General features: G+C 50.4%; 1 protein-coding gene and 1 pseudogene across 1 annotated transcript; both read right to left on the bottom strand.

The window, feature by feature from the left end:
- Positions 1 to 995: 995 nt before the first annotated feature.
- Positions 996 to 10,912, bottom strand: LOC112113338 (annotated as a pseudogene).
- Positions 10,913 to 17,589: 6,677 nt separating this feature from the next.
- LOC112113337 (probable G-protein coupled receptor 33) lies at positions 17,590 to 19,853 on the bottom strand. Its single transcript, XM_024209595.2, has 2 exons — positions 19,647 to 19,853; positions 17,590 to 18,645 (listed from the first exon to the last, which is right to left on the bottom strand). The coding sequence occupies exons 1-2, from the start codon at positions 19,851 to 19,853 to the stop codon at positions 17,590 to 17,592; spliced, it is 1,263 nt and encodes a 420-aa protein (XP_024065363.2).
- Between the last annotated feature and the right edge of the window lie 3,684 nt (positions 19,854 to 23,537).

The raw sequence follows: 23,537 nt of genomic DNA, 5'->3' as shown, positions 1-23,537 counted from the left end.
AAACTACACGCAGTTCCAGAGTCAGCCTAGTATAAAACTCATGGGATCATATGGAGTTTTACACTATTTATACCCATGACAGCTATAGAGTTCTAGAACCAAACAGGAATCTAGAACCCTCTGGACCCTAGGGGGTTATAATTAAGGCTATGTTTTAGTCATGGGTATTTTTAGTAAAAGTCATGGACAGGTCACAGACAGTAAACGAAAATTCATGGCCTATGACCTGTCCAGGACTTTTACTATATACCCTTAACTAAAGCTTGGTCAGGAGGCCACGGGTGCTCTTGGGGGGGTGTTCTGGAGGTGCTGCAGGAGGTGGCCCGCATCCCACTGGTGCTGGGGTGGGCTGCAGCGCGTGGCCTGGGACCCCTGCTGGTGCTGGGGGAGAGGCAGGTCTGGCAGGGGCTCCCTACCTGGCTCTGCATGTCTCTGCAGCTCCTAGATGGAGGAGGGGTTAGTGGGCTCTGCACACTGCTCCCACCACAATCCATGGCTGCACAGCTCCCATTGGCCAGGAACCACAGCCAGTGGGAGCTCCAGGGGTGGAGCCTGCAGGTGCAGGCAGCACGCAGAGCCCCCTGGCCTCTCCTCCGACTAGGAGCTGCAGGGCCGTGCCAGTGGGAGCCAGGAAGGCCCCATCCCGAAAGAAGTACCCCCCCACCTCCTACTCCTTCCCCTAGTCCTGAGCCCTCTCCCACACACCCAAACTGCTGCTGCTGGCCCTGGGTATGCCCGGCTCAGGCAACCCTGAGCCAGCACTGGCCACTGCAGAAGTCAGAGGTCACAAAAAGTCACAGAATCTGTGACCTCTGTGACAGACTTGGAGTCTTAATTATAATATGCCAAGAGACATAGAACACATGAGAATCTAGAGCCAGCTGTGAATCTAGACCCAAAGAAATTCTATGCAGTAAGGACATATTGAGATACCTAGAACCCAATCAGTTTAAAAGTAACAGGTATCTAGATTTTGCAGGAGTTCAAGTTTTTCTCTACTTCCATGCAGTTAGTTTCTCGCCTGTTCTCCCTCTAGAATCTGGTCCAGACACATCACTATCGAGATCCTCATGAAAAGCCGCTTTGACCTGAGCGAAGAGGGACGTCCTGAGCACCTGATGGAACGTCTGCCCCACAAAGAGGTAGAGGACTGGAGTGAAGCAGACGTTGAAGCAGAACGTGATAATGCTAATGAGCAGGAAGGCATCAGTCAATGACTGTGGCACATCTCTGATGAGCGTCAAGCTCTGGTAGAGGTGGTAGGGCAGCCAGCCAAAGAAGAATGACACCACCGCGGCCACCATGACTTTGAAGGGCTTGCTGCTCCGTGCCAGCCCCTTCTCTTTCATCTCCAGCCCCATCCGGCCGTAGCATACTGCAATGATGCAGAAGGGCAGCAGGAAGCCCAGCAGGAACCGGACCACGCACAGCACAACGTACGTGTGTACCCTCCAGGCCTGCACCTCAGCTCTGTCCTGGTCTCTGGAGAGGATGTAATAAATGGTGCAAATGACCCTGTCTCCCTCCACCTCCCAGGTCTCCTGGAAAAACAGGTAGGGAGCACTAAGGGTGAAGGAGGCCAGCCACACACCCATGACCAGCTTCCTGACCCAGGACATGGTGCGGTGTTGCCGGGACCAGACGGGGCGGCAGGTGAGGGTGTAGCGGTCCAGGCTGATGAGGGCAAGGAGGAAGACAGAGGAGAACATGCCCAGGTGAGTGCAGGCACTGAGGACCTTGCACATGGCAGTGCCAAAGACCCAGTGGAAACCAAGGAGAACATGGACAGTGAAGAAAGGGAGCATCAGGGTAAAGAGGAGAGAACAGAACACCAAATGGAGAAACCAGAGGGTGGTCACCGTCCTCCTCATCTTCAGCCCCAGCACCCACAGGTACAGCCCGTTCCCCACCACACCCACTAGGAAGGTGGCAAAGAGCAACACAGCAATGGCCAGGTTAGTGCTCTTCATAGATGCTGGGGGCTGGCTGGAGTTTGTCCAGGTTATGGGTGAGAGGGTCATGTTGCCTCGGTCCATGGTGCCCTGGGGAGAGACAGAAGAGGGGTTGAAGGTATAATGGAGGAGGGGAAAAGGAGGAAGGGGAAATAGCAGAGGGGACCTCTCTGGTCCTCCAGAATGTCCAGGCTGGGTATTCTCAGCAAAGGGCCATGACCAGAGGAACTCACTGCTACAAGATAGAGCTATGGTCAGCAGGGGAGGGAAAGCGGGATAGCAGACGTGTGGCAAGTGGGGAAGGGGGACAGTTGTCTAATAGAGCAAATTACAGCTATGCAGAGAACATCACTTTGGCTGTGACCTGGAGGGACGGTTGGGTCAATGGGGCAGGGAATGGGACACGGGGCCTTTCCCCACTAGGAGGCACTGACTCGGATCTGGCTTCAGGGCCTAGGACTGCCTGGCTAAGGGAGGTGGGATCAGTGCTGTTGGCTCCTAGCATGCTGGAGCGGATGCCTGTGGAACTCACTGCTACAAGGTAGAAAAAGCCACTCCACCCCCACCCACCTTGTGCTCATCTGCCTGTCACAGGAACTGCTGCTACACTCTGACTCGTGAGAGCGTGCAGGGTCCTTCTCACCTCATTGTAACACAGGAAGCCTCAATGCACTGAGCTGATTCTCTACCCCACAGCCTTGCTGCAGCTCTGCACCAGGGACCTCTGGGCTATTGCCTCTGTCACAGAATGCGCCCCTCCCAGACTTGTTAGACTGGCGACCTCTGTACTCTGCAGAATGGCCTAAAGGTTAGGGAAGGGGGTGTGGGAGCCAGGACCCCTGGGTTTTCCCCAGTTTTGGGAGTGGGAAGGGATTGATCAGGGGTGGGAAGGCAGAACTCCTGGGCTCTGGGAGGGACATGGGGTCCTGTGGCTTAGAGATTTGTAAATGGAGAACACCTCCTCTGATTAACATGAGACAAGGGAGAAAAATTCACCCAGGTCACAGTTCTAGCCTACTAACTCTGTCTATTAAGTTAACCCCATTAATACCCAGTGGCAGGTAATCCCACAGGCTAATCCCACTAATACCCAGTAACATGGAGTCCCACTGGTTTGCCTTGGTAATAGCAAATGTCTGTGGCTTCTAGATAGGTTTAGCAAAGAAATTCCCCTTCAGACCCAAGGAGAGGCCTCTGCCCATTGTTTTGACTCACCTGGGCAGCGCAGAGAGACTCAAATGGTATGTGTTTCCACAGCAAAGTGTCCGTGAGTCTGTGCTGTCCTGTGTGTTGAGGTCACTCCCCTTAACTCTGTGTCTTCTACATGCTCCGCCTCCGCCTGATCTCTGAGCTGGAGAAGCTGCAAACCATAAATGGCAATGATCATTCGGACACTGTCTTAGCAAAGAAACCACCTAAGAAACAGCCATTGCTTTAAAACTAGCCCCCACTCCCCTGCCAGAGCCAGAACCCAGGAGCTCTGGCTCCCAGCCCCCCAGTTTCTCTAACCCACTAGACCCCACTCCCCTCCCACATCTGGGGCTCAAACCCAGATGTCCCGAATCAACCCTCCCCTGCTCTGACCACTAACCCTGAGGTCTTGGCAGGGGGCAAGAGCCCTCCAGTCCCAACCCTGCATTGAGGGTCTGGGCGTTGGGGCTTTCGCCACCCTATCCAGTGCTTCTGCCAGGTCTCTGGGATTCCGCTGGGGTGGGACATCCAATTTTCTAGGGGTCCCCAATTGGCCTCAGCCCCTGAGCACGGGCCCCCTTGGTCCACTGGATAATGCGCTACTGCCCAGACAGGCTCCTTAGACCGGTTGGGTACGCGGGGACGGGGATGAACTGAAATGTGGAGTCCAGCAGTACCCCCTGGGCTAATATCAATGCCACCCGCTGCCCACTGGAGGGAGTTGTGTGTCCAAAGGGACTAGAGCTTCAGTGGGGCCCCCAAAGATGCACATGCCCCAGAGATGTGTCCACAGTGCCTGGCATGAGCGTGGCTGGGCTGTTGCTCCGGAGTTGGACGTGAGTGTGCAGAGAGGAAAGGGCTGTTGGATTCAGGGGACGCTTGCAACCAGGTGCTGCAGACCCTGAGCTCAGAACTGCCCAAGAACTGTTAGAAATACCAGGCAGCCCTGCGTTAAAAGTTGTCGGTGATGAAGAAACCGGGTTGATCTTTTTTAGTCTTTATCATCTTTTGGATCTGCCGGCCCCGAGCCTTGCCCAAGGTTTTGTAACTTGGCTGGAGCTTGCAAGTGAGATCTTCACAGTTACTGTGACCTGTGACCAGAGGTGCAGAGGGCAGCCCATACTGAAAATGCCAAGGTCAGGGCAGTCTGCAAACAGAAGAGCAGTTTATCCGAAAACTGGTGGTTAATACAGTAGTTAGAATCACCAACCAGTCAGAAGCTGTGCTCCTGATCCTCCACACTAGTTTTCAAGAAGCCAAGAAAAAAAGAAAGAAATCACACAGCCCCCTTTATTGCATTCCAATCTAGGCTCCCAATCAGCAAATAGGTCCAGTAAAGTGAGAAGTTACTTAAAACTCTATTCACTGTACAAAATGTTCTTCTGATCCCCAAAGGGCCAGCCACATTACCAGATCAATACTGGTTGGCGTGTGTGTGTGTGTGTGTGTGTGTGTGTGTGTGTGTGTGTGTGTGTAAACTAGAGCCAACAATAACAAAGCATGTCATGACCATGCAGATGCGGGCTGGACGGGATGGCAGCTTTTCTTATAATAGCTATTTGGCAACAGTTGTTGCTGTGGTGTCAGAATGAAATGAAAAGTAAGGAAAGAGGCGAACAAACAAGGACTGGCCAGCTAACGTCTCCAGCAATGTCAGCATTTGAAAAAAAATATAGTGTTGCCAACTCTCATGGTTTTGTCATGGGTCACATAATCAGTATGGTTTTCTTAAAACCCAAGCTCCTGGCGTCAATGCATCTGTGAGAATTTCAGCCTTCCCTCTTTAAAGAAATAGGAAGTTTCTAACTCTCGTGGTGGTGGAGAAAGTTTCCAAATGTGACCCCAGTGCCCCATAAAGGCTCAAAAAGCAGAAGGTAAATAAATAAACCCCAAATCGAGTATGTTTACATGATTTTGTGATTTTTGGGGAGCCCAACTCAGGATTTTTGAACATTTAGGGATGGCAATATGGAGAGAATCATAGAATATCAGGGTTGGAAGAGACCTCAGGAAGTCATCTATTCCAACCCTCTGTTCAAAGCAGGACCAACATCAACTATAAATCATCCCAGCCAGGGCTTTGTCAAGCTGCGCCTTAAAAACCTCTAAGGATGCAGATACCACCACCTCCCTAGGTAACCCAGTCCAGTGCTTCTCAACCCTCCTAGTGAAATAGTGTTTCCTAATATCTAACCTAGACCTACCCCACTGCAACTTGAGACCATTGCTCTTTGTTCTGTCATCTGCCACCACTGAGCACAGCCGAGCTCCATCTTCTTTGGAACCCCTCTTCAGGTAGTTGAAAGCTGATATCAAATCCCCCCTCACTCTTCCCCAGACTAAATAACCCCAGTTCTCTCAACTTCTCCTTGTAAGTCATGTGGCCCAGCCCCCTAATCATTTTCGTTGCCCTCCGCTCGACTCTCTCCAATTTGTCCACATCCTTTCTGTAGAGGGGGCACCCAAAACTGGACACAGTACTCCAGGTGTGGCCTCACCAGTGCCAAATAGAGGGGAGTAATCACTTCTCTTGATCTGCAGGCAATGCTCCTACTAATACAGCCCAATATGCCATTAGCCTTCTTGGCAACAAGGGCACACTGCTGACTCATATCCAGCTTCTCGTCCACTGTAATCCCCAGGTCCTTTTCTTCCGAACTGCTGCTTAGCCAGTTGGTCCCCAGCCTGTAGCACTGCATGGGATTCTTCCATCCTTAAGTGCAGGACTCTGCACTTGTCCTTGTTGAACCTCAGCGAGCCGGAGAAAGCGGAAACCGTGATTTGAGCGTGGCAGTGTGCAGACAAAGAGATGAACGGCTGCAAACAGCTTGGTTTCCCAGGTGGCAGGCTGGAAGAGGAAATTGAACAGGTTTCAATTTGATAATGCAGAGAAAAATATACAAGTCTTAAGGAATGAGTGGGGGGCACGCTGTGCAGGGTGGAGAAGCGTTCATGGTCGAAAGGCAGGAATTTTGCACTGGTACTCAGCCAGACGGGGAAAGTATAAATCAGTCCGACATCTGTCTACAACTGGCAGCGTGATCTTGTGAATGTGGAGACGTGTGGGACTCCCACATTAAGGACTGTGTGTGGCATGGTGTCAGGCTCGGCGTGAGCTAGGACAGTGACAGAGACAAATTGAACTCCTCGAATGAGCTGGGGGGCTGTACAGCAGGCAGCTGAAACCACAGCAAGACAATCGAAAAGGCCGGGTGAGCCAGAAAACCACGTGCGTAGGTTGCAGTGTAAATCCGCCTTTCATAAGCACCCAGATCTGCGGTCACGGTCCTGCTGCTAAAAAAGGCTGCCATCAAGAGCCGTGAAAACAAGAGAAGCCAGAGGCAAGGAAGGGTTGTTATAAATGCCGTTGTAGCCAAATGGAATCATCCTGCGCGTGGGCACGAATGCCCAAGGTGTGGCAAACGCAATCGTTTTGCCAGTGTGCAACTCCGGAAAAGAAAAGTCCAAGGGCAAATAGATGTTTTTCCCTCAATGAAGCAGATGACTGATCGCAAGATCTGTTCCTTGGTGTGGCTAATCCACGGGACCCCCTGCCACTGGACACAAGTGGCATTAACCCAGAGGATCCCCCACTACTGGACATGAGTTGCATTTACCCATGGGGCTTTGTAACATGGTGCCTGCTACTCGAGTGCCCCCTTGTAGCCAGTGTTCACTCTGCAGCACCCTTCCTCACTGCTGGAACTCACTGCTACAATACAGGATGGCAGGTGGAGAGGGGAAAGGAAAATAGTGCAAGTGGGAAGAGCAGAGAAGGGGAAAATAGTCTAAAGGGTTAAACACAGAACCATGCAGAGAAAACGATGTGGCTCTGATCTGGCTGCTTGACTGACTCAGGGAGGTGGGGAAAGGACACGGGCCCTTTCCCCTCTAGGGGGTGCTGGGTCCAGCGGAACAGCAGCAAACACCGGTATACAATAGAAGGAGAACAGGGAGCTAAGAACCAGGTGGAGGAACCAATGGCTGGTCACCGTGCTCCTCATCTTCAGCCCCAGCACCTGCAGGTCCAGCCCCACGTGGGCAGGATAATGACAAAGAAGAAAACTCGCAGCTGTGAATAGATTTCCCCTCCCACCCACCTGGGGGTGGCCAGAGATGGCTCCTGCACTGGCACGGGGATCGATAGCAGTGTCAGGGCAGGGAAGATCCTTGGTGTAGGAGGGAGACACTGAAAGATGTTGGAGAAAGGGGGGCAGACAGAGATACAGGGACCCTCATGCCTCAGCAGTGGAAGAGCAGCCACCACCCAGCCAAAGACAATCCACCTTATAAACAGAATAGAACCCAGGAGATCAGGCTACTGACCCCTTCCCCTGCTCTAACCACTAGACCCCACTCCCCTCCCAAAGCCAGGTAAAGAACCCAGGACTCCTGACTTGCAGATCCCCTGGGGTTGACAACTAGACCCCACCCCCTCACAGTTCACCCTTCTTGTCGCATACCGTCTGTTTTCCCAGTAGCGTTGGGTTCCCGTCAGGGGTCTCTGGGTCCCAGCTCCATGGCCAGGGTCTGTGTAACGGACACACTGGGGAGAGCTTCGAGTTACTGAGAGTTTTAAGCTAGAAAAAGAAGTGGCGGTGGTTCCATGAATTCCTTCACCAAGGGACTTACCAAGAACACGTCAGTGAAACAGGAATCCTCACTTCTCCTTTCTTGACACCCAGCCACGCCCCCCCGCTCAAACCACTAGACTCCACCCCACTCCCAGAGCAGAGGATACAACCCAGGAGTCCTGACCCACAGACCCCGTTCTAAGAGCACATAGGGTAGGGACATTGCCTGGACAGCTAGTCCAGCTCTAAGCAGCCATGTGGACTGAGAGGCCGAGCAAAGGTTAGTAAAGACACCCCAGATTTTTCAGGGTATATACCCAATGCAGCTCTCTGCACTTGCATGCGGTGTTCTCCAAGCCTCACTTTAGCAGTATAGCATCCCGCTGCTAGAGTCATTCATTGGTGCCTGGAGGATCGATGCGTGTCAGGCCTTCTCATGGGGTGGCACTGGCCTATCACCAGCACCCCCACCCCCCCGTGGCAGAGCCTGGTGGTGAGTCCTCAGCAACTGAGCCCTCCGGACAAGTCACACACAGTGTGTATGTGAAATACAAACCAAACTTTGTCCAGGGTACAGTCCAACAGGGGCCTGTCGCAGTGCCCTCTGTATCTGCAGCTCTCTCCTTGGACTCCCTCTTCAATCCATCACAGCACCCCGGTTCAAACTGGCTCCCAGCCCCTTCTGGGCTCTCTCAAATTGTCCCTGCTCTGGTATGAAGTAGTGCCCTAGGGCTCCCTCCCAGGAGGTGATGTCTTCGCCCTCTCTGGGCCTTTCTGGCCCCAGCTCTCCTGCTGGACCACTAAAAGAGTTCAGTTCCCCCTTCTGGGGTGCATCAAAAGTCCAGGCCAGTTTCCCAGTGGCTAGTGGGATCCAGGCCCACTCACTACTCTGGATCCCAGCCTAGGGACCCTATAGGTATCAGCCACCTGCCTTGTCCCTTTAAATAACCTGTGCCACTGCTACAATTCCCTGTCCAAGATCCTATAGCTCAGCCACACTATCCACACTCCTCCAGCTCCAGCAAAGAGCTGCACTCAGTACCTTTTATATGGGCCTGCTGGACCTGGATTGGCTGCTCCCTGCAGCCTCTCTGATTCGCTGTGTCCCAAACAGCCACTCTAGGCAGCTTGGAGGACCCTCTCCACTGCCCTTTTATGGGTCAGGATGTGGCAGGGCCGTGAGGCCTCCAGCAGGGGGTCTCAGGGCCTCATCCACCCTGCCACTGGCCTAATAAATTGTCTCCCAGAAGGGGAGTGTTTTAATTCCCTTTGGACTGAGATGTGGAGTTCTATACATTGCCCCCAGTGTGGACAGTCTTAGACTGAGAGACTCCAGGAGTCCATCTCTGTAGCTTAACAAAGAGAAAGTTAAGCAGGGACCTGATACCCATCTGACAGTACTTCCATGCAGAGCAAATATTTGACCATGGGTTCATCAATCTAGCTGAGGAAGGTCTAACATGACCCAGTAACTTGAGGCTGATGTTAGACAAATTCAGGCAGGAAATAAAGTGCTTATCTTTAACAGCGAGGGGAATTTACCGTTGGGACCATTGACTGAGGTTTGTGGTGGATTCGCCATCACTGGCTATTTATAATCAAGGATGGGCATTTTTCTGAAAGATCTGCTGTAGGAATTAGTTTGGGGAAGTTCTCTGGCCTGTGTTATATGGAAGTCAGTCTTCCTATATGGTCCCAATGGTCCTTTCTTACCTTGGAATCTCTGAATATAAGAAGCCACAGAAATTTGATCTCATTAGGGTTAACCTGTGGGACTCCCTGCCAGCGGACACAAACATAATCAACCTAAGGGTCTCCCTGCTACTGAGCAAGAGTGGTGTCAATCCAGAGGATGCTCTAACTGGGTGCCTGCCTCCTGAGCGCCTCCTTGAGATCAGATGTTGTGCTGCAGTACCCGGCCTTAGTTCCCCTTGTATTAATATCAATAGGGAAAAAAACACATTCCTCTTCTGGGGTCCAATTTATTTCCTCCAGACACACATTGGCCTTCTGGACCCTGAGCCTAGTTTAATGTTTCTATCTCCATATGTAGGGAGTATGGCTCACAGTTCAAGGTCTGTCTCTCCCCTCAGGTCGACTAAAGCCCATTTCCCCATAAGGGACAGCCACCCTGTTATAGACCGCACTCGGTGCTATTGGGATTAACTTGTGGGACTCCCTGCCCCTGGGTATTATCAGGCTTAACCCATGGGACTCCCTGCCACTGGGTATTATTAGGCTTAACCCATGGGACTCTCTGACACTGGGGATTAGTGGAGTAACCCAAGTGTGACAGTTTTGGGGGTACCAAGGACTGTGAGTCATCTTCTTACCCTCCATCCCCTCCAAGAGTGCCCACACCTGTTGGTATGGTTCAACTCAACATCACAGCGCTGAGATGTGTTTATAGTGAAAACATGCATATGTTTGTTATCCAAGGGGCGTGATGGAAGAGCCAGTGAGGGAGGGTAATGGGAACAAAAGGGTCATAGAGAAAGCAAAATCACAACTCTCTGCCTAGAGATTTCACTTACAAGGCTGCGATCCCGCCTAAAAAAGTTTCTCTCACCCCTAATGTTCCCAGCCTTTCGGCCAACCCTGGTTGAGATCCCTGGTTGACCTCTTGATGCAGAATAAAATGGTGTCTCTTTGCCTTCTGCTTCTATCCCCCAAAGCCTGGTGTCTTTGCATACAGCCGGTATTGTTTTTTTTTATGGGTGCTCCTTTCCATGTAGATGGCCCTCCCATTGCGTTGGCTCATCATGCCTAGTCTACATGGCCAACTGAAAGCCCAACGAATAAATCTCTTTTGTCTGGCAGGAAGTCCATCTCTTTATCTCTGATGCACTACAGAAGAACCATACGTAACTCCTGCCACTAAAACCCAGTGCCAGGGAGTCCCACTGGTTTGCCTTGGTAATAGCAAATCTCTGTGGCATCTTGATAGGATTAGCAAAGAAATTCCCCTTCAGACACAATGAGGGGCTCCTGCCCATCATCTCAGCTAATCTGGGCAGTGCAGAACCCAGTGCAGAGAGAGACTCAGATGGTATGTGTTTACCCAGCAAAGCATCCGTGAGTCTGTGCTGCCCTGTGTGTTGAGTTGACTCCCCTTAACTCTGTGTCTTCGACACACTACGCCTCCACCTGCTCTCTGAGATGGAGAAGCTGCAAACCATAAATAGAAATGATCATTCCACCACTGTCTTGGCAAATAAACCACCTAAGAAACAGCCATTGCTTTAAAACTAGCCCCCACTCCCCTGCCAGAGCTGGGGATAGAACCTAGAGCCCTGGCTCCCAACACTCCAGCATTTCTAACCCTCTAGACTCCACTGCCCTCCCACATCTGGGGCTAGAACTCAGATGTCCTCAGTCACTCCTACCCTGCTCTAACCACTAATCCTGAGGCCTTGGCAGGAAGCAAGAGCCCTCCAGTCCCAGGGCTGCAGTGGGGGTCTGGGCGTTGGGGCTTCTCCACCCCACCGGGCGCTTCTGCCTGGGAGAGGTGTTGGGGCGTGGGGGTTTCCCCAATCTAGCCCACCCAGTGCTTCTGCCAAGGCTCCAGGATATCTGCTGAGAGGGAGCGTCCATTTTTACGGGGGCCCCAAATTGGCCAGAGCCCCTGGGCATAGACCCCATCAGTCCAATGAATAATCCACTACTGCCCAGCCAGACTCCTTGGGGGGGGGTCCAATGGTACACCCTGGACAAATATCAACACCAGCCACTGCCCATTGGAGGGAGTCATGTGTCCAAAGGGACTAGAGCTTCAACGGGGCTCTCAAAGAAGCACGTGCCCCAGAGACATAGCCACGGTGGCTGGCATGAGTGTGATTGGGCTTATACCCCAAGGTTGGACATGAGTGTGCCAAGAGGAAAGGGCTGTTGCATTCAGGGGGCCGCTTGCAGCCAGGTTGTCAAGGTTCCTTCCCCACTCTGAACTTTAGGGTACAGATGTAGGGACCTGCATGAAAACCTCTAAGCTTCTCTACCAGCTTAGATCTGCTTTTGCTGCCACCACTCCCAATGTGCTAATTCCCTTCCCTGGGTAGCCTTGAGAGACTCCTCCACCAATTCCCTGGTGAACACTGATCCAAACCCCTTGGATCTTAAAACAAGGAGGAATTAATCATCCCCCCTTCCGTGTCCCCCCACCAATTCCTGGTGAGTCCAGATCAATCCCCTTGGATCTTAAAACAAGGGAAAATCAATCAGGTTCTTAAAAAGAAGGCTTTTAATTAAAGAAAGAAAGGTAAAAATCATCTCTGTAAAATCAGGATGGAAAATAACTTTACAGGGTAATCAAATTTAAAGATCCCAGAGGACCCCCCTCTAGCCTTAGATTCAAAGTTACGGCAAACAGAGGTAAAACCCTCTCAGCAAAAGGAACATTTACAAGTTGAGAAAACAAAGATAAAACTAACACGCCTTGCCTGGCTGTTACTTACAAGTTTGAAATATGAGAGACTTGTTCAGAAAGATTTGGAGAGCATGCATTGATGTCTGGTCCCTCTCAGTCCCAAGAGCGAACAACCCCCAAAACAAAGAGCACAAACAAAAGCCTTCCCCCCACCAAGATTTGAAAGTATCTTGTCCCCTTATTGGTCCTTTGGGTCAGGTGTCAACCAGGTTACCTGAGCTTCTTAACCCTTTACAGGTAAAAGGATTTTGGAGTCTCTGGCCAGGAGGGATTTTATAGTATTGTACACAGGAGGGCTGTTACCCTTCCCTTTCTAGTTCTGACACAGGTGCTGCAGACACTGAGCTCAGAACTGCCCAAGGACTGGGAACCCAAGTCCTGCCTGGAGGAGATCTGCTAAGGGCGCTCTTGCAGCCTGGCCGTTGAAACTTTTTCCTGTCAGAACCGACGAGTCAAAGGGCGCTGAAATCCAGGTGCCCACTCAGCTCGGCTTTAAATTGGCAAGGCTGAGGGCGGAGTGAGTGGGGCAGGTTGAGAGGGTTGTGATCCAGGGCCCTCAGTTAAAGCTGCATGAAAAGGAGTCGCTCTTAATTTTTTCACACCGCTCTGAAAACCTGTTGCAGACTCGCATCGACTTGGAAAGTGGCACCAAGCCGCAGGGGCTGTGCTGGAGTCTGCAGGAGCAAAGCGCGGTCGTTTGATCAGGGACTTGATGAGATGCAGCCCCCTGAAGATGAGCAACTGTTAATATTCACACACTGCACTGACACCCCCATGCAGGGGGCAACTGCCTTGAAAACCAGCACTGAGGAATGGAGGCGGGGGTGGGGTTTGTGATGCAAATTTGGGGTCATTTGGTCCAGGGGTTCCCGCGATACTGGCCCTCCCCACACGTGCTGTTTGAACATGTTCAGATGGTTATAATGTTCTCGGTGCAGAGCAAGGGGAAAAAGGAAAGAGGTCAAACTTTGGGAAACATCGAGCCTGGTTGGTACGCCACGGGACAGAGGACCGGTGTGGCCGTACTGCAAAAATGAGTCCGCACGTCACACTGTTCACACCTGTGTTTAATAGCAATTCACACCTCTGCAAGGTACGGCTTCCACCGGAAATCGAGGGTGAGTAACACCTATGCTCAGCTGACACGTGGGAGACACAGCCACAGCTCTTTTGATCTAAACATGGAGATGTTTGAGTTCTCGTCCCTATTATCAGCTTTGACCTGGTGTCTTCAGCCACAACGGAGCTGAATTGGGACCACAAATGGCATGTAAGTCCTGTGCCAATAACCAATTCTTCGGGTCGCTGTTCGCTCTGAATAATTGGGGTAGTGGGGGCTGGAGTCCTGAAGTGACTTGGAAACCAGAAGTTTCTAGAACTAGCCACAAATCTAGAATTCACAGCATCCTATTGTTTTTTCACACATATAGATTCTTGGATCCCTTGAAGTACTCGAGCATGTCAGATCTGATTGGGTTTCAAGACATTGTCACACTAAAAACTCAAGAGGTTCAAGAACTAGCCAAATATCTAGAACCAATGTGTAAGGCTACGATGTTGTCATAGATACTTTTGTAAAAGTCATGAACAGGGCAATAAACAAAATATCATGGAAGCTGTGACCTGTCCCTGACTTTTACAAAAAACATCCCTGACATAATGGGGAGGGAGGAGGGTCCAGCATCGTGCCCCACACCCCGCAGTGGCTGGGAGCTGAAAGAACCCCATTGCCCAGTGGTTGGGCGGGATCCCCCTGCCACCCTGCAGGGATAGCGCTGTTGGTTTCCCCCCTGCCCACAGCCAATGAGCAGCTCTGGGGTTCCTCTGACACCGGTGGTGACAGCTGGGAGCTGGGGGGGCCCTGGTTGCTCACGGGAGCGGAGCCACTGAGGGGGGTATTTTGCCAACGGTGGCGGATGGGCAGCTCAGGGGTCACTGCCAATTGCGGTGGCTGGTCAGTTGTTGGAGGGTCTCCTGCCTCAAGCGGAGTCCCCCGCTGCCGGTTGTGGCAGGTCAGCTGCAAGGCCCGCAATGTCACGGAGGTCGCCGAGTTACAGTTTCTGTGACTTCCGCTATCTCTCTGATATAATCTTAGCATTACTCATGTGGTACTATGGGGTGGGTGTTTATATATGTGTCTATTTTACACACACACACAAAATCCCAGTGGTACACCACAAGGTCTAGACTTATGAGTGGTTCTTGAACCTCATGGGTTCTAGGTCTGCCAAAGTTTTTTAAAACCCATGTGGTCCTATGTGGTCTAGGATGTCATATATGAGGTTGGATAATGGGACGTTCTAGACCACATAGGAGTTGTTTGGATTTTAAAGCTTTGGCAGACCTTGACCCCAAGCGGTTCAAGAACCAGCCAATGTCTAGAATGCCTAGGATCCTATTGGACCCGAGACCCAAGATGTTAAGAACTAGACAGGATTCCTAAAATCCATGAGATCCTATTGAATTTTGAATAAGCGAGAGGTGTTATCTGTCACAGTTGGCAGTCTTGTTTAATCTGAGCAGTAGGAATGGAAAAAGATTATTGAAATAGAGGAGTTAAGCACATGTCTAACTTACCTACAGCCTCCACCCAGGGCTGGTGGCCCATATAGGCCTGGCTTCCTCAGATACCCAAGTGGGTCCAGGTGAGAAATGGTTCAGCTCCCCGACAATGTCTGCCTGACCTCTGGATAGAATCAGAGATTCCAAGTATTGAAGGATAATGGAGGTCCCCTAGTCTGACCTGTGGCAGAATGTCCCTGAATTAGTTCCTGGTTGAACTGGAGCAGACATGTTCAAAATACCATCCAGCCCTGCATTAAAAATTGTTGGTGCTGGAGAAACCATCAACCAGGGAGGATCTTTTAAACTCTTTATCATCTTTTGGATCTGCTGGGCCCCAGCCTTGGCCCAGATTTTGTAACTTAGCTGGAGCTGGCAAGTGAGATCTTCACAGTTACTGTGACCTGTGACCAGAGGTGCCTAGGGCAGCCCACACTGAAAATCCCAAGCTCAGGGCAGGCTGCAAAAAGAAGAGCAATTTATCCCAAAACTGGTGGTTTAATACAGTATTTAGATTCACCAACCAGTCACAAGCTGTGCTCCTGATCCCCCACGTGGGTTATCAAGAAGCCAAGGAAAAAATAAAGAAATCACACAGCCCCCTTTATTGCATTCCAATCTAGGCAAATAGCAAATAAGTCCAGTAATATAAAAAGTTACTTAAAACTCTATTCAATATACAAAATGTTCTTCTGATCCCCAAAGGGCCAGCCACATTTCCAGAACTATACTGGTTTGGATTTTACCCAGAATACCATGTTGCCAGGAAATCCTTTCGCATCTAAAACCAAAGATTTTACTGTAAACAAAAAGAAAAGAACAAGCAGAGAGTTGTTAAATGGTCTAAACAATCAAATACACACAGAGACTTCAAAGTCCATATATCAGGTTCTCAGCAGCATTGGTGAGTTTGTTGGCTTGTAGAGTCCCACTGGAACACATCCAAAGCTTGGATGGGTCATTCAGTGCTTTGTTCAGAGGTGCAGTTTGTAGAGAAGTTATTCCAGAGTTGAAAGCAGGATTGAAGACAAAATGGAGAAGATGCAGCTGCATTCTTATATCCTGTGTACATCCTCTGTCCCAAACACAAATTCCCAGCATATGGGCATGATAAAGCTCTTGGAGTCCCCTCTCCAGAGGCGTGTCCCTACAATCCTGCTGACTCAGAGGCGTAGCCCCTGGCTTCTCTCAATGGGTTCACTGTTCAGCTGATGATTGCCTTTGATGGGCCATCGAACAGACTAGGCAGTGCTAATGCCAATCAGTCTGGGGGTGTCACCCAGATTCACAGCAAAAGTTGGAGATATCAATATACCACACATATTTATAACTCACAATACATATATGACACATACATATAAACAAGCTTACTATATTTAGCAAATCATACCTTATCCACTGATGCCTTACATGGCATATCTGGTATGATTCATGCAATTTCGTAATATTTGTATCCATAATATTATGAATGGTCATCCACATTCCATACAGCATCACAGTTACTAGCTTGCACGTTATCTCTTCACCAACCTGAATGTTCACAGGCAGGGTGGTTTCTCTGGAGCCACTCTTCATTCGCCTGGCTTCTTTTCCTTACTGGTCACTCTTAAACTAAGGCTAGGTCTACACTGCGGGGGGAGGGGGAATTGCGAATAGCGTAGCTGAAGTCGGTGTATTTTAGGTCGATTTACCTGGCCGTGAGGACGGTGGCGAGTCAACCGCTGCTGCTCCCCCGTCGACTCCGCTTCCGCCTCTCGCTGCAGTGGAGTTCCGGAGTCGATGGCAAGCGATCGGGGATCGATTTTATCACGTCTACACTAGACATGATAAATCGATCCCCGATAGTTCGATCGCTACCCGCCGATCTAGCGGGTAGTGAAGACGTGCCCTAAGGCAGAGACTCTCCACACTAAATTTCCCAGTGAGCGGGTCATGCAGTGTTTGTAAATTATGTCAGATCCGCCCCAGAAAACTTACAGAATCTATGTAGTTCAAGGAATGCCCGGGAATGATTATTATTATTTTTTTGGTAATGCTGGGAAACGCAATCCTGGCCCAGGACCCACTGTGCTAGGCACTGTACAAACAGAGCGAAAAGACAGTCCCTGTCCCAGAGAGCTAACAGTCTAAGGACATGCTATGGATAGAAACCTGGGCTAGGACACAGCAGACATGAGTTTGTTCCCGGTTGTGCCACTGGGCGGACCAAAGGTTCTACTGGTGACTTTTGGCCAAGTCACTTCCCCACTCTGTGTTTCAGTTTCCCCATTTGTAAAAACTGGAAGACTGCTACTGATCTGTTTGCTAAAGTTCTTTGAGATCTACTCATGACAAGCACTAGAGAAGAGCAAGATATCACTATAGTTATACACAGACTCTTCTATAATATACTACGCCTAATGGATTTTAAACTATTTGGTAATCTAGAACCCCATTGAGACTTTTAGCAAACAATCTAGAACCTGTTGGATTTTATGTGGTTTGAAAACACTCTAGAATCCAGTGATGTCCTAGATCCAGTCGGGAATCTAGAACCCATAGACTTTCACTTTGAACACATTAAGAGGCTTACAATAAATGAAATTCCAGAGCCAGCTAGTGATGCAGAATCCAAGAGAGTCAATTAGGTGCAAACACATTGAGATCTCTAAAACAAACAAGATTCTGTAGCTGGCTACTATCTGTTGCCATTGATGATGCATTCAGTTTGAAAAAATTGAGTGACCTAGAGTGCATGCAATTCTGGAGAGCAGGCAATCTAGAATCCAGGGATACTGCAGGGTTTATGAACAGTTAGATACCTGGAGCCCATTAGGATTGAGAACCATCAGGAATCTAGGGACAAAGGGGATGCCAAGTTTTTAACTCTCCCTAAGTCTGGCCACCTTCAGGTCATCTCCTGTTTTGTGTTCTCAACTTCTGACCCATGTCTTCCACTAGACTCGGGGACACCGCTGCCGAGATCATCGACAAAAGCCGCTTTGACTAGAGTGACAAGAGACGTCCTGAAGACCTGCCAGAATTTCTCCCCCATGAAGAGGTAGAGGATGGGGCTGAAGCAGGTGTTGAAGCTGCATGAGAAGGTGTAAATGACCAAGAGAGGGCCTGTCACTAACTCTGTCTCCTCCTTCTTGTAGAGCTTCAAGCCATAGTAGAGGTGGTAGGGCAGCCAGCCGAGGAAGAAGGAAACCACCGCGGCCACCATGACTTTGAAGGGCTTCCCAGCCCATGCCAGCTTCTTCTCCTTCATCTTCAGCCCAACACGGACATAGCATCCCATGATGGTGCAGAAGGGCAGCAGGAAGCCCATCAGGAACTCAACCATGAAGACAGCCATGTGGATCTGTCTTCCCAGGTCCTCCGTCTCGGCTCCATTCCAGTATCTGGAGAGGGTGTAATTATTGATGCAGATGATCTTGCCCCCGTCCATCTCGCGGATCTCCCGGAAAGCCAGGTAGGGAGTGCTGAGAATGAAAGAGGTCAGCCACACACCCACAACCAGCTTCCGAGCCCGGGGCATGGTGCGGTGATTCCGGGACCAGATGGGATGGTGAGTGAGGGTGTAGCGGTCCAGGCTGATGAGGGTGATAAGGAAGGCAGAGGTGAACATACCCACAGAGATGAACGTGTAGAGGAGCTTGCACATGGCTTTGCCGAAGACCCAGTGTAAATCCATGAGGAGGTAGACAATGAAGAAGGGGATCATCAGGGTGAAGAGGAAGTAGCAGGAGACCAGGGAGAGGAACCAGAGGGTGGTCACCGTCCTCCTCATCTTCAGTCCCAGCACCCACAGGTACAACCCGTTCCCCACCACACCCACCAGGAAGGTGAGGAAGAGCAACACTGCAGAGGTCAGGTAAGCGGCATTCAAACCTGCTGGGTTTTGGCTGGAATTCACCCCAGTGGTTGATGGGAGAGTCGTGTTGCCTTGGTCCATGGTGCCCTGGGGAGAGACAAAAGAGGGGTTAGAAGGGACAACAGTGGAGGGGAAAGGGTAGAATGGAAGAGGAGGAATGAAGCAACAAGAGAGGGGGTTAGGAACACACTATTGGACAGGACCTAGCTGGGCACCCTCTGGTCCTCCAGAATATCCAGGCTGGGTATTCTCAGTAACTGGGCTATAACTGGTGGAACTCCCTGCTACAAGGTAGAACTATGGGCAGCAGAGGAGGAAAAGCGGGATAGCAGATGTGGGAGGAGTGGGGAAGGGGACAGTTTTGTAGGTCAAATACACAGCTGTAATCTGGATGTTGGGCTGGCTCGGGGGGGTGGTAGGAACGGGACACAAGGCCTTTCCCCCAGCACATGCCAGCTCCAATCTGTCTCCAGGGCAGGGACTGGCTGGCTCAGGGAGGTGGGGATCAGTGTTGTTGACTCCAATCATGCAGGAGTTGGTGATGGTGGAAATCACTGCTACAAACTGGAAAAAGCCACCCCACCCCAAACCTGTCTTCTGAGCTCATCTGCCTGTTATAGGAATTACTGCTATACCCTGACTTGTGAGAATGGGCAGGGTCCTTCTCACCTCAATGTAACACAGGAAGCCTCTATCCACTGACCTACTTCTCTGCCCCACAGCCGTGTTGCCAGCCCTGGACAATGTGTTCTAACCTAATTGACTCTCTTGGATTCTGCATCACTAGCTGGATCTGGAATCTCATTTCTTGTAAGCCTCTCAACGTGTTCAAACTCAAAGTCTATGGGTTCTAGATTCCCAACTGGGTCTACGACCTCTGGGTTCTTACCTCTGCCTGGGACTGCGCCTCCCATGGCCTTGTTAGTTTGGAGTTTTTTCTGCTCTGCAGAATGGCCTAATGGTTAGATAAGGGGGGTGCAGCCAGAAATCCTGGGTTCAATCCTTGGCTCTTGTAATGGGGTGCAAGGATGGTGTACTAGTAATTTTCTTCTATAGTACAGAAGAATCCCTCTGCCCATCGTCTTGACTAACCTGGGCAGTGTGGGACCCAGCACAGAGAGAGACTTGGATGGCGTGTGTTTGTTCAGAAAAGCATCCGTGAGTCTGTCCCCAGCACCCCTGAGCCCTCCCCTGGGTGTTGAGTTCACTCCCCTTAACTCTGTGTCTTCTACATGCTGCACCCCCACCTGCTCTCTGAGATCCACAAGCTGCAAACCATGAACGGAAATGATCATCGGACACTGCCTTAGCAGCGAAATCACCTAAGCAACAGCCATTTCTTTAAAACTAGCCCCCCTCTCCCCTCCCAGAGCCTGGCATAGAACAGAGGAGTCCTAGATCCCAGCCCCCTCCCTCTCTCTAATGCAGTAGATGCTTGGCTAGCAGCTCATCTATTGAGCGGTGCCCCCATGAAGAGGAAGGGCCTGTATTTTGTACAAGTTCTTTCCTGACAGGGGCTGCACCACGACCCAGAGATAACCCAGCCCTGTTAGCTCACAACAAACGCTGAGTCACAAATGATGCAACTCCCAGCTGAGGAGTGGGGGGGAGTCATCTAGTGGTTTGGAGCTTGGGGAAAGGGGTCACTGGGAGCCAGGACTCCTGGGTTCTGTCCTCAGCTCTGGGAGGGGGGTGGGATCTAGGGGTTAGAGCAGGTCAATAGCCCTGAGGGGTCCTGTGTTATCTACAGGTTGTGGGTACATCCCTGCGTGAGACAACTCATGTGAAATGCTGCCCCTTCCTGTTCTAGATAAAATCTCAGTCACACCCAGCCCTCCCCAGAGTGTTCGTTACACAGGCCCCATCCTCGGAGCTCCCCGACAGGAACCCAGCGCTACTGGGAAAACAGCCCCCAACAGCATGGTACATGAGACCAAGATTGAATTCTGAGGGGAGTGGGGTCTAATGGTTAGAGTGGGAGGGGGAAGGGGCTGGGAGCCAGGATTCCTGGGTACTAACCCTGGCTAGGGGAGGGGAGTAAATCCAGTGGTTAGAGCGGGGTACTGGGAACTAGGACTCCTGGGTTCAGTCCCTGCCTCGGGGAGAGGAGTGGGCTCCCGTGGTCAAGGCAGGGCTGCAAGCCAGGACTCCTGGGTTCTATCCTAAATTCTGTGTGGAGAGTGGGGTCCAGTGAGATAGATCAGGGGCATGGGTGTTGGGAGTCAGGACTCCAAGTTTTCCCTGTATTGGGCTAGGGGACTTGCCGGGTTGTGCAGGGAGGAGAATGAAATGCAGGATTGTTAGTGCTAGGGCTCCACACTTCTGTCTCTCTCTCCCTCTTCTCCAATCCACTTTGTGTTCTTCCCGCACCTCCTTAGGGTCTCATGACCCCTCCGCTTTCCCGACCAGCCTGATCCATCATGGCCCCTTTGCCTTCCCCGCTGGCCCGGCCCCTCCACCTTTCCAGCCAGCCCGGCCCCTCACAGCCCCTCCACCTCCCTGACCCCTCATGGTCCTTCTGCTTTCCCAGCCAGCCCGGTACCTCATGGCCCCGCCACTTTCTGAGTCAGCCCGGCCCCTCACGGCACCTCTGCCTTTCCAGCCGACCTGGCCCCTCACCCCTAGGTCTTCTCTAATGCTTTTCCTCAGTAGATCTCAATGTATTTTACCAAGGAGGTCAGTAGCAGTCTCCTGGTTATTACAAATGTGGAAACTGAGGCACGGAGTGTGGCAGTGACTTGGCCAATGTCACTCAGACAGCCAGTGGCAGAGTCAGGAATAGTACCAAGGTCTCCTGAGACCCAGTTCCTGGTCTCTATCTATCCTGCCTCCCTAGACAGTGAGCTCTCTTGTGCAGGGACTCACTTTCTGCTCTGTGTTTGTACAGCACCTTGCACAGCAGGGCCATGGGTCACAATTGGGGCTCCCAGAACTACCTGAAATAAAATATAATAAGTAATAATCAATCCCAGCTGTTACTTGAACTACATAGATTCAAGGTTTATGTGACGGCTCTGAAATACTTTACAACCACCGCGTGACCTGCTCACTGGGATGTTTAGTGTGTGCAGACTCTGGCTTAGTTTAAGAGCAGCCGATAAGGAAAACAAGCTGGCAGAATAAAGAGCGGCTCCACAGAAACCACCTGCAGCCTATTCAATCAAGGTGGAAATGACCTATTCCCAACAGTTGAGAAGAAGGTGTGAGTATCATCAGAGGGAAAATTAGTTTTTTGCAGTGACTATCTACTCCCAGTCTTTATTCAGGCCTAATATTATGGTGTCCAGTTCTGCAGTTTCTTGTTGAAGTCTGTTTTTTTTGTTGAATTGCCACTTTTAAGTCTGTTATTGAGTGTACTGAAAAATTGAAGATTGAAGTGCTCTCCTACTGGTTTTTCAATTCTTGATGTCTGATTTGTGTCCATTTATTCTTTTGCCAAGAGACTGTCCAGTTTGGCCAATGTATATGGCAGAGGTGCATTGCTGGAACATGGTGGCACTACAAAAAGTAATTTTCCGTCTGATACTCACGCCTTCTTGTCAGCTGTTGGGATTGGGTGACAACCACCTTGACTGAATTGGTCTCATTAGCACTGACCCCCCCACTTGGTAAGGCAACTCCCGTCTTTTCATGTGCAGTAATATATATATACTGCTTACTGTATTTTTCACTCCATGCATCTGACGAAGTGGGTTTTAGCCCACGAAAGCTTATGCTCACATAAATTTGTTAGTCTCTAAGGTGCCACAAGGGTTCCTCGTTGTGTTTCCTGATACAGACTAACACGGCTACCACTGTGAAACCTGTCTCACTACTAGGTCAGGTGGTCTTGTCACCTGATACTAAACATTACCTGGGACTTCTTGTAACTTTCCACTGGAAGGGAAGGGGGGGGGGTCAAGTTTGGGAAACAAAGGATTCCTGCCTTCTGTAAATCTTAAGGGTGGGGAGGAAGGCAAATGTAACTCCTCCTCTCCACAGCCTTCCTGCTCAAGAAGAAAGACTGCGAAAGCCACCTGAACGGAAGGCGGGGGGGAGTCCAGACTGAGACAGGGGTCCAGTCTGAAGAGAAATATAACTGGAACTCTGAACCACAGAAACTTTGCAACTGGCATAAAATAACATTTAGGATAAGTAATTACATGTTGTAACATGTTTCTTAAGTATATTGAGCTTAGCTTGTGTACTTTGTTTTATTTGCTCACTAATCTGCTTTGTTCTGTCTGTTATCTCTTATATTCACTTAAAATTCACCTTTCGTAGTTAATAAACAAGAAATAAGTTTCTAATTAACCCAGTGTGTACAATTCATAATTGAAGTGTGTGTGTTGGGGGGCGGGGAGAGGCTGTCATACCTTTGTCCACATTGAGGGAGGACGTGGATTTCATAATATACCTTTGGGTCTGCACTCCAAGGGAGGTGGACACCTAAATGCTGGGGCAAATCCCTTAAGCTGAACCTTCCCAAAACTGATCTCAGTGTCTGTTTTGTTCTGCAGTTTGGTGTGGCCCTGCCTCTGTGTGTGCTGGAGGAAGCTTAATAGCTTGGCTCAGCAAGACAGATAAAAAGGGTCCCCGGGTTGGCATAACAGGCAGGCTCAGTGGTATCTCAGCACATCTGGTGGCATCCTAAGGGGGGCAGCCAGTCACACTGTGGATCTAGGGAAGGTCCCAGCTCAGGAAGGAGGGTTACTTGGAGATTTATGGCACAAGTCTCTTACGCAAAGGGCCAAGGGCTGGCGATCTAAGTTTGCCAAAATGGCTGGTCATGCTTGGAGCTTCAAGGTTTTGGGTGTCTCTGACGTGAGTGGTCTGATGTGCAGAAACTGTTGAGCACCCTCCCTGTGGAAAATCAAGTCTCTTTAAGGGTGCTTAGTATGGAAACACCACAAAAACTAGAAGCACAAAAAATTGCCAAATTTCTTGGGAAACTAAGGCTGAAAGTCAATAGGGCAATGGAGTGAACAGGCCAGATCCTT

This window comes from Terrapene carolina, unplaced genomic scaffold (assembly GCF_002925995.2).
Source record: "Terrapene carolina triunguis isolate 2854851 unplaced genomic scaffold, T_m_triunguis-2.0 Scaffold771, whole genome shotgun sequence".
Lineage (NCBI taxonomy): Eukaryota > Metazoa > Chordata > Testudines > Emydidae > Terrapene > Terrapene triunguis.
This window is presented reverse-complemented; position numbering and strand designations above follow the sequence as displayed.